The following is a 16,675-nucleotide window of genomic DNA, read 5'->3' as shown; positions in this document are numbered from 1 at the left end:
AATAGGATTGTCAGCTATACCTTATAGGACCATGTATTAATGCGCTAGCTGTGCAACCCTCCATCCCACACCGCACCATATTCCTCGCTGTCCTCTGTTTTGTGGCATTCACTACTTCTTGTCCAACATCCCTTCAGTCATTTGAAGTGCCTTCTTATATTCATTAAGTCCATGGTGCCAAATACAGTCCTGTGACATCTTTCTGCTTCCTCCTATATGGCACCTACACAGTATACTTCCCAAAACCTGTGCCTTCCATGGTGTCATTTGCTGCCAGGCTGTGCAGTAGTGTCTCAGGGGTGGCGTATGTTGGTCCACAACACAGAGCTTGTCCAGCCTGCTGTTTGCAGCGTTTCTCTGGTGCACTGGCATGCCTCCCAGAAGATGCTCAGACACAACCAGATCACCCGATGGGGCCCCTCATCATCTCTAGTTTGGTTCTCTGTCACCACTTTTGCTATGGATAGGACCTGGAAGGTTTTCTGGCAAGGGAGTGGTAGTATGGTGCAGGTGAGAAAGAAGGGGATCAGGGATGTTGGGGAGAGGAGTGGGATGGGCGATGGGAAGAATGAGGCTAGAGAGGTGGTCTTCAGCCATATAACATGACTTACAGACTGTCCTAATTCTGTAGTTTCCACAGCTTCCAGAGTTTTTGCCTCTAGGGACTTAAATGATTGCATATTCCTGCTATGGATTGAGCTACAATATGTATTTAACTAGAACAATAAAATGAAATTAAATTGTTTCCATTTAAAAAAAAAAAAATCTGGTTCCCTTAATCTTGTGGATGACTCCACAGCTAGCACTGAAACTATTTTAGGTTCAGTGCTATTATACTTCTGTAAGCGAAATGGTGAAGTGTTTTAAAGGCTTGTTTTGAGTAGAAGTTCTCCTGTAAAAAGTGTGTGTTAGAATAGTGGTATAAAAAAGAAACCACCCAACAAATCCAGCATGGTTGTGTAAGTTGGAAAATTCTGGGAAATGTGTTTCTCTCTGGTTGTATTGATTTAGTGAAAACATCTGTATCAGTAGCAGAAATAAGATTTCTTTTGGGCTTCTCTTCGGAGCTGTTAATGGGTGTGAGGAAATACACCTCTCTGTAAGTAGGGTCCACAGCCAGTCCAGTGAGGAGCAGCATGGGGGGGTCTCATGAGGTACAAGTCAGGTCTCTGACAGATGAGCTCTGCGGGCCATAGTTGTGCCACTTTCTGTTGTTTATCCCCCATCCCCCTGCAACTCTCTGCCCTCGTCCACTGCAGTAATTCCATAGCAAAGGTGGCAGACCAGGTTGTGTCTTCCTATGTATCTTTCCAATTTACAGCCCATTGTACTTGCTGAAGCTGCTGCTGATGTTGAGCTTATAAAGGTCCTGTTGTAGTCGTTGAGGCACAGGCATCCGTGCAGCTTGCCTTCTCCTGTCAAGATGTTGATGTTAAGTGGCTGGGACAAATCAGTCTCTGGTGGTGCAGGGGAGCTTTACCTTAGTTTTGGATAAAAGTAAGTTGGCAGTAACCAACTCTGCATCTCTTTGTGCCATCTGGGATCCAATGAAGTGAATGTTCTGAGGTCATGTTGTCCTTCTGCGTGTGGCCTCCTTACTGAGAGGGTGAGTCAGGGTGTTGGACCAGCCTGAAGATGAAATGGCAGTTGGGTCTCCTACCTCAAGTTCTTCTTGCCAACTAGCTGCAGAAGAGACAAATGCTGTGGTATGCCCATGGGTGGTTTGTTTCTGAGGTAGTCATCCCCTTTGCTCCGTAAAGGAGAGGGCATGTGGTGAAGTGGTTTTGCCTGCAAAACCTACCACTGTATGGAGGGAGAGACAAAGGTCTTGCCTGTAGATTCGTCTCAACTGCAGCTTTCAGTGGCCAGATGCCACTCTGCTTTCATTCCTGCCAAAACCCTACTGTGCCTAGGCAAAGCTGTTATTTGCATCAATGGAACGAACAATTAATTTTTCAGTGAGAGAGAAAAACAGACCTAGCTTGACTAAAGAAGTTGCAAATTCCTGTTTGAGTATAATTTAAAGTGTATTGGTCAACATGTCTTAAAGTGTACTTAGTATGAAGGAAAAGCCTTAGTGGGGGTGAGAAAAAGGAATACTGGAATCGTCTGGTTTTCTCCACTTTTTACTTTTGATTTTACCACTTGCTTTTCTTTCCTGTTGGAGAAAGACTTAGTGGTTCTTTGAGCCCATGTGCATTGGGAAACAACTTCTGAGCATCCAAGAGGAGTGAGATTTTCAGCATGTTCAAGGTTGGAACAGAGTCCCTGCATTTACCCTTTGAAAGTTTCATTGTCAGTTTTGACACAGTATGTGAGAACAATGCCTTACGTCACTATTAGCCTGTAGGACGCATTAATTTATCCTGATGTGTGTGGAACAGTTCTACACTCATTGCTTGAGTGGAATTAATGAAGCCACTCTATGCTGGTGTAATAAAGTAAGTAACTTCTGTTGATGCCCTGTTTAAGCAATGCCTCTTGATTAGTCACGGACATCAGTTGCAAGCAGCAAAAAAAGACAGAAGAGAATTTTCTAGGGTGTAGGAAGGAGCTGGCAGTGTTTTTAGACCTTTTAAATCTGTTGCATCTATCTCTCACCGCAGCCATTTAGTCCTCTTTCTTGCCTCCCCTAATGCATGCATGTGTGACTTTAAAGTCACATTGAGTGATTATTCTTTCACCATGCTAAAAGCTCCGTATTTGCTGACACTGTCAGTCATGTCTTCACCAGCAAAATGATTTTATTAGATTGTGACAAACACTATGGTACGTTCACTGGACATGACGGCTGTCAAAAGAGTTTGAATGAATTAGTTCAAGAACAATTTTTTTTAGTAACAATTAAACATTATTTTTTCATTGCAGTAGTCTACTACAGTATGCAGTGCCAAGCTCTGTGGGTTTAAAATAACTTTTCTGGGGGGGATAAGTTGATTGCTAGATATAATGGTAAAAATGTAGGGTGAAAAAGAATAACAAGATCTTGTTATTGGATCATACTTGCTGGAAGTGCTTCTCTGTCAGTGGAGAGCCATTCTAAACCCATTTAATTACAGCTATTTTAAATGCAACCAACAGACAAATAGGCACACCTTTGCCTATTTGTAGGCACTATATATACTATACAGATAGGCACTTTGCCTATTTGTAACACTATACATATTAGTATATTGGGCAAAGAGGTGTTTTCTTGTTTCAGTTTGGAGTTTGTAGTAGTTCTTAGGTGCTACTTGAGCAATAAATGTTGATTAAATAAAAGTGCCTCGTTATAGCTACAATATACTGCCATTTTATTTGGTTTGTGTTGCTGTGCTCATGCTGCAGTATACCCAGGGGATGAATGCGAGTTGCATCTTGCCACAAGTAGGTTATCGTTTTTACTGTGAAGTCAGGGAGGATGTTGTCAGCAGTGTCCCTGAAGACATCTTGTGGTATTGGCTAGGAAGCTATTTGGGCTTGTCTGCCCAGGGCAGGTGTGTTCTCTATTTTAATGTGTTTTGCATGCATTTGCTGAATATTGGCTTTCATCGCATGTTCTGTTTAAACTTAGAGTGCCAGATCTACCTGCAGAGAACATATGGATATGCTCTGCTTCCATCTCATTTATTTAGTTTGCCAAACAAAATGTGTTAAAGCATGGAAAGGTTGCTTTCTCTAAGCATAGCTGGTCAGTAAGTGATGTAGTTGAGTCTTAAAAGAGAAAACCAAAGCATGAGTGTTGTATTGTGTGAAGCTACTTCATCACATGAAACTTTTACTCATTGATGCAGACAGAGAATATACACCAAAGTTGGCAGGAAAAAAATAATGTGCATCAGTTTTCTTCTTTTTTTTTTTTTTCATCCTTCATCTTTTTCTGGTCAGCAGTCCTGTTCTGGTGGTGGCTGGGATTAGCAAAGAGTTACAGCTGAAATGCTGCCAGCAAGATATCATGCTGCCAGGTGTTTGAGGTCTTGAATATGAGCCTTTGTTTGTGGTTCCTATTCTTCCTTCTTGGAAACCCATTTTCCTAAGATGAGTATTTGGGCTGGCACTGCGGAGTCTGGCTGCCTGGGGCTGTGGTCCTGAACAAGGGTGTCTCTCATCTTTTCCCTCTTCCTTCTGGGTGAGTCAAAATTTCAACTCTAGAAGCCAAATGATACTTAATGGCCTAATGTTCAGAGGTGGAGTCAATCATGTTCTCTCAGGGAAGTGGGTGCCATTAGCAAGCATGATGGCAGCAAAGCCCCACTAGGTTATGGCCTAGCATATGCAGCAGGGGCCCACAGCTGTGCACAGATGTCCAGTCCAGTTCTGCTGGTGAAAAGCATGACTGCATGTGTATTCTGACCCACCTGCCTTCAAATCGGTGGGAACGTAATACAATAGGTGTTTGGTTTCGGGTTTTTTTTTGTTTCCTGGTATACTCTACTTTTTCATGTCTAGAGGGAATGCCCTGTCAAATTGAAAAAGGTTTTAATTTATGTCTCTCTCTGGTTGTGGCATAATGATCTATTTTTCAGTGTAGTAAAGTATGGTTGGCCTATGTCTTCATGCTTGTATCTCTTTTATGAAGAGAGATTTTTCTGGTTAAACCTGTATGTCATTATGCTGTGTCCTGTTTTTTTTCTCTTTTTTTTTTTTTAGAAACATGGCATGCCAGCACAATTCACTTTCTATAGCATTACATTTTAATTTTGCCTCTAATTTGAAGCTGTAAAGCTATGTCATAATAAGAAACCCCCTATGGAAAATAGTAAAAATAGATTTCTTTTCCCCCACCCCAATTTTTTCATGAATTCTCTGAAAAAGAGCTATTGAAAAGAAGGAAAACTCAACTTTGAGTTGTAGCTGAAATGCTTTTGGAATTAAATACCATTAACTTTTCATTTATTATAGAATTGCTTTTATCTCAGTTTATTGTATGCTACCATTCACTCATGTCAAATATATTTTTGCAGTCCTGTTGCAAGTTCACTCATTGTCAACTGAAGGTACAATTTCTAAACTGATTCACCCTTGTAATTTCACACTTGCTGTTAATATCTCAAGCTGGATTACAACCCACAAGAGCAGCTGTGTGATTCACTGTGAACTATTTCCTAATATTACCAGGGTCTTTTTTTGCTGTGGTTTTTTTACCAGTCTGTAAAAGCTTTGGTTGTATCTTTAGCTTAAATTGATATAAAAATTCAGTATTTAGCCTTTTCCTCCATCCCCTCCACCTGGCCTTCTATTTCTCTATGTAGAGTTTTTGCATTTTTGAGAAAATATTGTGTCACTTTTACAGTAAATACAAACACCAATAGTAGCTTTCACTAGTGAAGAGAGAACAATTTTCTTAACTCTTAAGATAAAAGTAATTAAAAGGAAGCTGCCATCTACGTTTTGGTGCTGTGTATGGCACAGCTGTGGAAGTCCTGTGTCCTGTGCTGTCTAGCTCCGTGTCCCATCCTGAATGTTTGCCAAAAAGGGGTATGTTAAGGAGGACTGTAGGAAAGGTGACATGTGTGTTTCCTTCTGTAGGCTTCCTCAAGCCTTCAACCATTTCTGTTTGAGTCTTTCAGAGTCAGACATGACTTCTGTGGCATTTTCTTTCCTGAACCTTTTCACCTTCCCCTGAACCCATATGGATGTTGAACATTCATTGCATACTGCTGTGTGAAGAATCACTCTTTTATTGATTGTTTGGACCTGTTACATGGTAGCTTCATTGGCTCTCCTGAACTCCTGTATTGGAAGAGATGATGTATAATCAGTGCTCTTCCTGTTTTTCTGTGCCACTTCTGGCTTTATTTTTATTTAGTTGCTCTGAGCAACCTGATTTACTTGAAGATGTTCCTGCCCACGGCAGGGGGGTTGGACTAGATGACCTTTAGAGGTCCCTTCCAACCCAAACTACTCTATGATTCTATGATTCTACTTATAGGTCTTTATTGTGGTGTTCTCCTCCCTACAGTCTTTCCTACTGTAAAGTCTCCACTCTTACTCCATGTCTGCTTAGTTTCCTGAAAATATTTTGTGAGGGAAATCTGAGTGGGTTTTTCTGGCTTTTGTAGAGAGAGGTCTTGCTTTGCAAACCTGCTGGATTTCTTGGAAGGGTTCAGCAAGCGCGTGGACAAAAGCTATTTTGACTCTTCCTTAATGTACATCATGATTTACCCTGTGAAGTGTTCAAGCTTATAGTTGTCCTCAAATTTACAGTCTGGAGCATGATAATGGGTACTGCTGGAATGGTCTTAATCAATGGCTTTGTAAGGAGGACTGGTAAAAAGTATAGCACAGCGGTAAGCCTGTCAATCTCAGATTGCATCTGTATGGAGCGACTAAAGGTTAAACAGAGTCTCCATAGCCCGTCTGGTCAGGATGGCTTACAAACTAAATTTACCCACCAGTTCTTTATTACAAGGCAAAGCTTTCAGTTTTGCATTCGAAAGAAACTAAGGGATTTATGGATGGATTTGAATAGAACGAATGGATTTATTTTGAGGTAGTGTGAATGCATGTGTATGTAGTCTGTTTTTCCAGGCTAAATATGTTAGTTGGAAATACTGAAAATAGGAACATGTTGCAAAAGGCTTTCTGTACAACTGTCAGAAGGGATTACAGAGGGGACAGTAAAGCACTCATTATCAAAGTTGAAGGCTTTGCCCTTTCCCTCTGTCCTGCTGTGACCTTCATGAGAGAGCTGCCCTTTGCATCTCTGCTGGCAGGCAGAGGCCAGCAATTTGTCTGGTTCCATCCCTGTATGAAGGGGGGACAGGCAAGAAACTTCCGTACCATTCTGGCTGTTCTAGGCAATGCTTGTCCTCAGCAAAGCTAGGCCTAATGCCTGGTGAGGCAACAGGCCATGCCTGCTTGGTTAGGATGCGGATGATTAAATAGAAATGTGGAAGAGTTGCTTACAATTGACTACATGAGAAGAACTTATTTTATAAACAAGCTGGTTTATGCAGGAGACATGTTGTGATGCTGATAATAAGCAGCTCTTGCTCTTCAATTCTGTTTGTTTTTTGTTTTTTGTTTTTTTTAAAGTGATTGATACTTCAGATGGTGGCAGTGTTATGAGTGATTGTGGAATGACTTGGATTAAAAAATTTAACAAGGAAGTTTTTTTACCTTTGTACACTAGACAGTAGTGCAAAGATCTCTTGAAGGCTTTTATTTTTTCTTGGTAAACTAAGGTCTTTGAGCTCTTTTCTGGCCCCTATAAGTGGCTTACACCAACTGATAACTAAACTTTTGTTCTGAAAACTTACAGAAAGATAAATGCTGAACCAATCACGATAGCTAAGAAACCATCAGGCATGTGGGTTCTAGAAAGTCAGTTCTTACCTAGGCTCAAATTATTACTGAATTAAGTTTCCACTGACTGTTCTAGATTTATTTTTTTATCATCTTTTTAAAGGACCTTGAATTCCTTTGTTAAAGTTGTTCCTGGCTCTGTTTGTCTGTAATATTGCAGGAGGAGAATGACATCTGTGGTGTTACAGTGTAACAACTGCATTCTATATTAAAGAAAACTGTGTGTGTGTGTGTCTTCTTTCTCCTTGAACTTTTCAGTTTGTTCCTTTTCACCCTGTACCTGTCCTACTGAGCCGCTTCAGCTTTTCACAGCTGTCTTGCAGATCCTTTTTCCTTATTTTCATTTGCCTTCTCAGGTGCTGGTTCACCTGCTTATGAAGTAGCTCTTTTCTCTTTCTGGTGTTCGTTTGCTGCCTTGATTCCCTCCTGCTTTTTCTTTTATTAATTTCTTCCAGTCTTGGAAATAGATGGAGGAAATGAAGGGAGGAGGCTATCATGATAACAGTTATAAAATGATGTGGAATATAAATGATAGTATAATGGCACGCACCATGGGGTATGTCAAAGATTCTCCTAGAATTGATGATCTTTCAAAGCTTGGGAGGATGGATTGAAGTTGGTGGGTGCAAGGAGTCTTTGGAAACTAAAAGTGGCAACTGAATAGACCCTGAAGGGGAGACCAGAATATGAGTGACTTTCTTAGGTGGGAAGGTCGGATTCTTACAACATGTGAATGTGTGTTTCTTAAGGTGATGGGGCAAAAAAGACTTAGGCAGTCCCACCTAGCCAGCTGTCCAAGGGAGCCCTTTGATGGGCTGAGGGTTGTAGCTGAACCTTGGTGCTACCCTGAGACACCAGCTGCTGCCAGTTTGTTAGTCACCCGACAGAGAAGAGATGAGTATGTGTTCATAATAATAAGGCTGTATTTTCTTGAGACAGTGAGCAATGATCCCCGTGGTGGTGCTATGTGAAGGAGAAGGTCTTGTAATTATGAGTTCTCCTTTTGTTCAAGTGGCTTGTTCTCCTCCCGCTTCCTCGTGTCAGCTTTGGCATTTTATGAGCTATCCTGAGAATCTGTTCAACTTCCTGAACTAATAGAAAATGATCCGTGTCACCTTCCAGTTCCCCCTCCCCATTCCTTCCTCAGTTCTTTGTCCTGTCTCTCTCTTCTTCCCTTCCTTGCTCCCCCGCATCCACCCCATGTTGGAGTACGTAGACCCTGTGGTCTCACAAGAGAAGAAAGTGAGGAAGAATGGGATGATGGGAGGAAAGAAGAGGTGGTGAGTCAGCTGGTTTTGGATCTGTGGCTGTAATACATTAGTTAACTGTTTTTATTGCTTTATGGTAGGTAAATTATTTGGTACTGTCCAGCACAGAAGTTGAGCAAAAAGCATGAACCAACTTAACTCTAGTTGTAAAACGCATGTCTCTAGTACTTTGGCAGTCAGATACGCCATTGCGGAATGGCTGACATCTATCAACAGTAGAAATGTTAATTTTCTCTGAATAGTAAACTGATAGTTATGGCTTAGACCCAAGCCTCCCCCTTAACCCTCTCAAAGTTGTTTTTTCCCCTCAATTCTTACTCAAAATAACTTTCTTAATCTTGGAAACAGATTGAGATTGGTATCAGTGCAAATCTGTAATGTAAGCCCTGTTGTAATATTTTTGCATGAATGCAAGGTATTGAATGTCTTCTGGAGTGCTTTGCATGGTAGTGGAAGGTTATTTTAGACAGAAAAGTCTAGACAGTTCTTAAGATCTATTGCACATCTCTACACCTGCCAAAATTTGTGAGGGAGTTTTGTTCAAGTTACACTGCAGTTCCTCAGAAGGGTTTTCACGATACGAATAACACTAACTAGACTAGTCTCCCTCCCTCCCTCCCCAAAATATCGGTGCTACTATTGTTGTAAAACTTGAGTAACATTCTGCAATTGCTATTTCTATTTCCATCTTCTCTCATTCTCTAACAGTTATGCGAGTAGGAAGGATGTTATCTTTCGTGCATGGTTTTGATGTATGTGCAAGGAATAATATAAAGATTTCTCACATGCAATTGAGACAAATGCTTTTTAAACACACTTTGAGCATAAAATGAATAGACTAGACTTCAGAAGGGCTTTTCAGTGGGTAAAGGAGGTAAATATAGATCTCTTTTCCAATGTCGGAGCCTTAATTGTATTTTTTCAGAAATAGAGAAAACTATTTTCTTGCTTGAACCTGCTAGTATCACTGTTGAAAATGACCTGGCATGTAAGAAAGCATATTTCTAAGTAACGCAGACTGCTTTTTATAGTTTGTAATTCATCTAAGTTTCTCAAAAGTATCCAGACTTTGCTAATGGGCAATACCAAGTTTACATGAGGCTCTGAAGTTCAGAGAGAATATACATGGAAAGAACTGAGATGTTTGGAAGAAGGAAAAAAAGAGCAGTTTGTTTAGATTACCAGAGGCATTTGAAAGCTGACTTTTTAAACTTTACTTAAATATTATTTAGTTTATTTTATTGAACTGATTTATGAGTCCTTTTTTCCTCCCTTTTCTTTTTCCCCTTGGAGAAATAGGAATTTTTTGCATATGATGTTTAAACATTTCATTCATACGATGGAAAACTAAACAATAGGCTATAAATGTGGTTGCAATCTCAATTAAAATGTTTAAGACTTTTCCATATGTTTATTAAGAAAAATAATAACAACACTAATGTTAGTAAGCTCATCTTAAACCATTAGTGAACGCTTGCCATGAGTGTGTGGGTCTGTCTTCACTTCCTGCTTTGCATAGTTTTGGTCACTTAATCTTAAATACATTTCTAGCTGAGCGGCTGTGCCTCTGTGACTGTTTTGAATTAATATTTGTGTGATTTTGTAATATTTTGTAAAATATAATCTTATGGTGTGATTGTAGAAGTATTGTTTTTAAGGACTCATTTAAAAATATTTCAGAGGTAGCTGTTCAAGTTGTAATAGACCTTCAGGAACAGGCAAGCATGAATTAAAAAAAAAAAAAAAAAAAAAAAAAAAAGTGCATAGTTTTGGTCACTTAATCTTAAATACATTTCTAGCTGAGCGGCTGTGCCTCTGTGACTGTTTTGAATTAATATTTGTGTGATTTTGTAATATTTTGTAAAATATAATCTTATGGTGTGATTGTAGAAGTATTGTTTTTAAGGACTCATTTAAAAATATTTCAGAGGTAGCTGTTCAAGTTGTAATAGACCTTCAGGAACAGGCAAGCATGAATTAAAAAAAAAAAAAAAAAAAAAAAAAAAAAAAAAAAAAAAAAAAAAAAAAAAAAAAAAAAAAAAAAAAAAAAAAAAAAAAAAAAAAAAAAAAAAAAAAAAAAAAAAAAAAAAAAAAAAAAAAAAAAAAAAAAAAAAAAAAAAAAAAAAAAAAAAAAAAAAAAAAAAAAAAAAAAAAAAAAAGAAAAAAAAAGAAAAAAAAAAAAAAAAAAAAAAAAAAAAGGCACAGACAAGCTGAAAGCCATAGTTGTATTTCCTGGGGGGGGATATATACATTTGTAAGTCTCATGTTTTAGCATAGAATGAGGATCTAGAAAGTTGAGTCAACACACAGAAAAAACAGTAGGCAAAAGCAACACCGCATCGAAAAAAATTAAAAAACTAAAAACTTCATTCTATGCTGAATAAAGTGTTTTATTTTAGGCGTTTGTGTAATTTGTAATGGAAACTATGGGCATACAATGGCAAATGATGGGAAACAGTGGTCTGCAAGACAGCACTAAAAATTGGGAATGCCAAATATGTGCACTGTATGTCAGCCTCGGTTGAGAATTTGTTTTGAAAAAATAAATTGTTAAACAATGAAGGCCAGATCTTTTTATTATTTTTCCTGGGAAAAGAGTTTGTATAGCCTAAGGGAGAATTTGGTGCCTGTGGGAAAGAGAACACTGGGCTCAATTTCCAAAATTTATGCGGCCTTGCCAAGACAGATGGGAGGAAACAAGAGTGCACCCCAAACAACTGTAGCCCTGGGAGACTCTGCTCATCTTGCATGCAGGTTTTCCCATTCATAATTATGCTTAAAAATCAAGCTCTGCACACTAGTAGCTCTGCACGTGGAGGAGTCAAGCTTGTTCAGCCAGATTTTGATGTACTGCAATAATTCAGCTTGCCCGAGTCATGTAAAGGGGTGACTGTTAAGTGCCAGCGTGTCTGTCCTTATTAATTTCCGAGCGAGCGCTATAAAGGCGAGTGATATGTGTTAAGTAAGCCTGCGCCTTTGAGAGTCCGTAATCTACAGATCTGCTGTGACCAGACACTGCAAGGCAGCAGTGACTGCTGGTACTGCTGTTATGAAATGAATACGTTTCATGTGACTCCTGGAACCCCCCTTGTGATTTGTCTCGAATGGTTTCCTGGCAGTAGAGCGTGCTGGGAGTGCTTGTTTTCCAGGCTGCTACTGCGGCTCCATGAGAGGAGCTGAGTGCTGGTTTTCTGGCTCTCGTTTCCTTGTAGTTCAGGATGCTGTTCGTGTTTCTCATCTGCAGCATTCGACATCCTGTCCATCTCAATGGCTTCCTTTTGAGCCAGTGTAATGGGTAAACATCCTTTATACAGCTAAAGGTTCAATTTTTTAAAAACTGAATAGTCAAACAATGTAGCTGTTGTGGATGCTACAAAGTAGATGTTGAAAGTGTAATCTGAATTTTTGCTCATGTCAACTATTTTCAGTGAACACGGTGTTTTTCTGCAAAACAGATCTAATTGGATCTGTTCCTTTTGCTCTAGCTAATACATTGAAGTGGAACAGGGCATCAAGAGTACTGCATCACCTTTAAAATAACACATCCATCCAAATTTTTTCCCCAGATTGTTGCTGCTCACAGGATCTTGAAGAACATAGGAAATGAGCAGAATACACAAGAAAACAGGATTAACATATGAAGCTTAGTTAAATAAAACAAAATGAAAACCAGAAATCCTTTCTGTAATCACTGGGGAAAAGATACTGTAGAGAACAGGATCGCAGAATCACGATTTAAAGTGAGGATTTTGGGGATATTGCTGGGACAAGATACTCTAAACTGTTTTAAAAATACTTCATAGATACAAAAGCGAATTAGATTTCTTATTGGTGTGTGCCGTTAATCCTTAGCAAGGGGAAAGAATGGCTGATTCAGGAAGCTGCAGCGTCTCATAAATCAAGGGAATAATGAGACTTGAGCCAAACATCATTTTGATTGCTTTGCCTTTGATTGTTCCATTTTCCTCTCATCATTCATTCAGCCCTTTTGTATTAAAAGTGGATGGGGAACTGTGGGGTTTTGTGCTTTTGTTTCCTTGTTTAACTAGGCTTTGGGCAAGATCTTTGTTCTTGCCTTGCCTTGTGTTTATCTTTGGTTTTTTTTTGGTCAGTTATTTTTTTATTGTTGCTTTGGTTGTGCCCTTCAGGGTTTTGGGTTACCTTGATAGCTTTGCCTATGCAGACACCAAAGGGACATTCTGCTGAGCTTGACCCACAAGGAGCAGGTGGGTTGTGCATTGACGTAGGTGACCCAAAGATCAACATAACCTGTGTGCTCTGTTTCTGTGCCCCTGTGGTACAACTTCAGTTGCACTGCAAGTTTCTTTCATAATCTGGCATCGCATGTTGTATGAACTTGCAATTTGTGCCTTTTGCAGGGTTTTTGTTGTGTGTGGTGTGTGTGTGTGTGTTTTGTTTTGTTTTTTTTAATTGGGGGAAGGGGAAGAGAAGACGGACATTTGTGATCACATCCCCTTCTCTCTCTTTTGTGTTTTGGTAGGCCTGGATGATTGCCTGCAGCAGTATGTCCATAAATTTGAACGGGAGAAGATAAATGGTGAACAGCTGTTACAGATTTCTCACCAGGACCTTGAAGACTTGGGTATCTCACGGATTGGACACCAGGAACTGGTTCTAGAGGCCGTGGATCTCCTGTGTGCACTGGTTAGTTAAGTGGTGAACAGACATGCAAAGATTTTCTTAAAGTGCTCTTTTGGGTGAATAACTAAGGCGAGTCTGATAAAATCAGAATACCTGTCTCTTGCTTTCTGTTACACATCATGGTAAAAGAAAACAGTAAGAATTTGTTTAATTCTCACAAGCTTTGTGTTAATAGCTCTTTAACTTTTTCCTGATAGGCAATGCTAATTCATTTGGTTGCACTTCTAAAGAAAGAAATTGTCTGAGTAGCATTGTTAGAGCTTGTGGCTCCTGCTAGTGAACGGTCAGTAAAATTGCTGTTGAGTAGAGTGAATTTGTCATAGAAGATAGACATACTGTTGAAATGACAGCTGGTAATGGTTCCTCACATCAGCTGAAATGGGTTTAGGGCAATTCTGTAGTCTACATACAAAGTGAAGAAAATGTTAACTTTTTAGCAGGGCCTGTTGCAACAGGACAAGGGGGAATGGCTTTAAACTAAAAGAGGGTAGATTTAGACTAGATAGAAGGAAGAAATTTTTTACGCCGAGGGTGGTGAAGCACTGGCACAGGTTGCCCAGAGAGGTGGTGGATGCCCCATCCCTGGAAACATTCAAGGTCAGGTTGGCCGGGGCTCTGAGCGACCTGCTTGAATTAAAGATGTCCCTGCCCACGGCAGGGGGGTTGGACTCGATGACCTTTAGAGGTCCCTTCCAACCCAAACTATTCTATGATTCTTGAAATGGGGGATGTTTTGCTAACTCAGTTACAGTCGAGTTCAATGCTTATTGGATTCGGAACTTAAGCTATTCCTCTGTCTTACTGCTGATATATAACTGTGCAGATACTTTTAAAACAAACACACTCTGAAAAGAATAAATATATTTCAGATTGTTTTGCTAGTGCAGGCTTTATTTAAAAGCCATAGTTTGGACACAGTCTTGAAGACGTGTTTGATGTAACGCAGCGAATGAGCGCCAGAGGTGTATATGATTACATCAGGGAGAAGGGTGGGAAAGGCTGCCCAGTGATTCCTCGGCCAGTGCTGGCCTGCCTTCCCTTCATTAGGCAAGACTTGCAGCGCTGAGCATACTCTTCTTAAAATGGAGAGTCTCTAATTGCCTGTGTGATACGTGCTTTATTTGCGGAAGAGAGGTGTTACAGGGATCACTTGTACTCCATAACCAGGAACAAATTGGATAGCCTGCACTGGAAGAAGTGTATTTAGTGAAATAACTTCATACAATCTGAAATGTTTCCCAAAGAGTTGCTCTTATATTTGAAAAATGTTTTATTTCCTCTTCAGTATTTGATCTATCAATTTTTTAACATTTAACTTGAAAATCTAATAGAAGAACATAATTAGCCTGAAATGCAGTTCATGTTGTGGGAAGGGATAATGTGTCGGGCAAGTGAAGGGATCTGATGAGTTCATAAATGTACTGTGTGCTGTATAGAGGCCTGACTGAAGTAATGGATGTGGCAGCCCCCAAAGGCACTTTTTTCTTCTTACTTTTTAAAATATTAGAATAAAATGAACAAAGCTGGATGACTGCCAGAACCTAAAGCTGTGTTTTATCTCCTACAATTTCCTTCTAATTTCCTTTGTAGACAAAAGTTTTGACCTCAGACTTGTTTCTGGAAATCCTTTGTGAAATGCAGCTCAAGTTAATGCATTAGACAGAGTTCACATATTGCAGCTGAAATGTCCTTGTTCCCTTTTAAGAGGTGGAGGAAGAATTCCCGTGTTTTAGGTATGCCCTTTGTCACCTTCTTGATGCCCCTTCCCTTGAGTTTTTGGGATTGTTGTATAAAATCACCGTTGATTTTGTTCCTGAGGGGATGGTGTGTGTTAAGTTCTAGTGACAGCCAAGTTTTTATTTTGCTGACTCTTCTTTTTGTTGGTGGATTGCGAGGTTTTTTTGTGGGTGGGTTTTTTTGGTGGTGTGTGGTTTGTGGTTTTTTGTTGTTGTGTTTTTTGTTTTTTTTTTCCCCCAGATCTTATAGGGCTAGAGCCCTCTTTGGCAGCTACACTGCCAAGCTGAAAATATGTCTGCAAGTTATGGTGTTTGCTGCCGCAGTAAGCGAACTCTAGAACCAGTATAGCTGAAAGAGTAATGAATACATCTTTCTCTGCTGCTTTGGTGATGAGGCAGTGTTCCCTCATCTCCTCATAGCAGTGGCCACATGTGCAACAAAGCTGCAGCTGAAGAGGCAGCAGGAAGGAGTGTGGACAGGGATAAAAAGTGAAGGTTTCCTGTGAGCACACGTTTCTCTTGCTCTTGAGCTGGTCATTAGACTTTTCTGAACAGGTGTTGAAGACTTATTTAAGGAATTTAGAGGACATATCAAAGAAACTGAATTCCCCAGAAGGGGGGAAAAACTTCAACTTGAGTGCCTCCATCTTTTAGTTGACGACAATATTTGCTTGGGGGAGAAAAGGGATGGGAGGAATACATTTCTTAGTTGACTGAAGTATTTGGGGGAGGGGGGGAACAAACATATATAAATATGCTTTTTAAACTCATGTAAAGCCACAAAAGCAGGGGCAGGGATCCAGAAAATAAGCTTTCTCAGCCAAATAATTGGGGCAAAAAGCATCTAGAGTGGTGGTGAAAACTCATTCCCTGATGAGTAGACTTGCCTGTTTGGGCTTAATAAATATAAAACAATGCAAGTATTAACAGGAAACTGTATGCAAATATTTTCACTTTTAATGTGTTCTTTGGTTTAGATTTCTGAATCTTTACCTACACTGTATGATGGGGAGGTTTGGAAGTAAAAAAACAGCTGATTTTTCTTGAGGTTAGAATGAAGAGATACTAGTTTTAAGCAATCTAAAAAAAACCCCGCAAAACCCCAAAACAAAAAGAACATAGTTTTTAGTGTTGTGCCTTTGATAGTTTCACTGGTAGTGATGTTCTGCCAGCATATTTGCAGTGCAACAAAATATGACATCATAACATACATACACGAAGACTTATCCTTTGTGGCTAATTCTTGTCAAAAGCACCACATCTATGCACCACCTCATAAGAGTTCGGTTTTCTAGAGGTCTCAACTTAAATTTTGTGTTTATTAGGAAATTTGGGACTCCAAAGGGTTCTTTAGAGGATACATTTTTCTTAAAAGGGAGAGAGCAAGAATGGGTGACTGTGACAGTACCTTGTGTTAACTCTAGTGTTTATATAGGCATGCAGTGAGTTGGATTTGCTTTTGAGCAGTCTGTTTTTCTTCTCCCCCCCCCCCAAGCTGGTTTTCAGTTGGGTCAGTCAGCAGATCCAGCTCATCACACTGGCAGTGAATGTGGCTGTGAAGGGGAAGGTGATGCTGCCCCTGGGCAGTAGCAGAGCTCTGGATCAGTCCAGGTCAGCTCTGACACAGCTGCGGTGCTCTTTTGACTTCGATTAGCCACACTTTTTTTTTTATTTGGCTGCCTGACCTTGAGCAATTATTTGGTCAGTGTACTTTTTCTCATT

At 39.8% G+C, this 16,675-nt stretch overlaps 1 protein-coding gene across 1 annotated transcript in view; it reads left to right on the top strand.

Moving 5' to 3' along the window:
* Window positions 1–12,703: 12,703 nt before the first annotated feature.
* The window catches only part of CNKSR3 (CNKSR family member 3), a gene marked incomplete at its 5' end in the record, with an annotated part of 33,140 nt that continues 29,168 nt past the window's right edge, over window positions 12,704–16,675 (top strand). The window contains 2 exons of the mRNA XM_009324051.1: window positions 12,704–12,781; window positions 13,057–13,220. Coding sequence (XP_009322326.1) covers window positions 12,704–12,781; window positions 13,057–13,220 — 242 coding nt within the window. The remainder of the gene's footprint in view (window positions 12,782–13,056; window positions 13,221–16,675) is intronic.

This window comes from Pygoscelis adeliae, unplaced genomic scaffold (genome assembly GCF_000699105.1).
Source record: "Pygoscelis adeliae isolate BGI_AS28 unplaced genomic scaffold, ASM69910v1 Scaffold1385, whole genome shotgun sequence".
NCBI lineage: Eukaryota > Metazoa > Chordata > Aves > Sphenisciformes > Spheniscidae > Pygoscelis > Pygoscelis adeliae.
The sequence above is the reverse complement of the archived record's forward strand: the minus strand, read 5'-3'. Positions and strand labels throughout refer to the sequence as shown.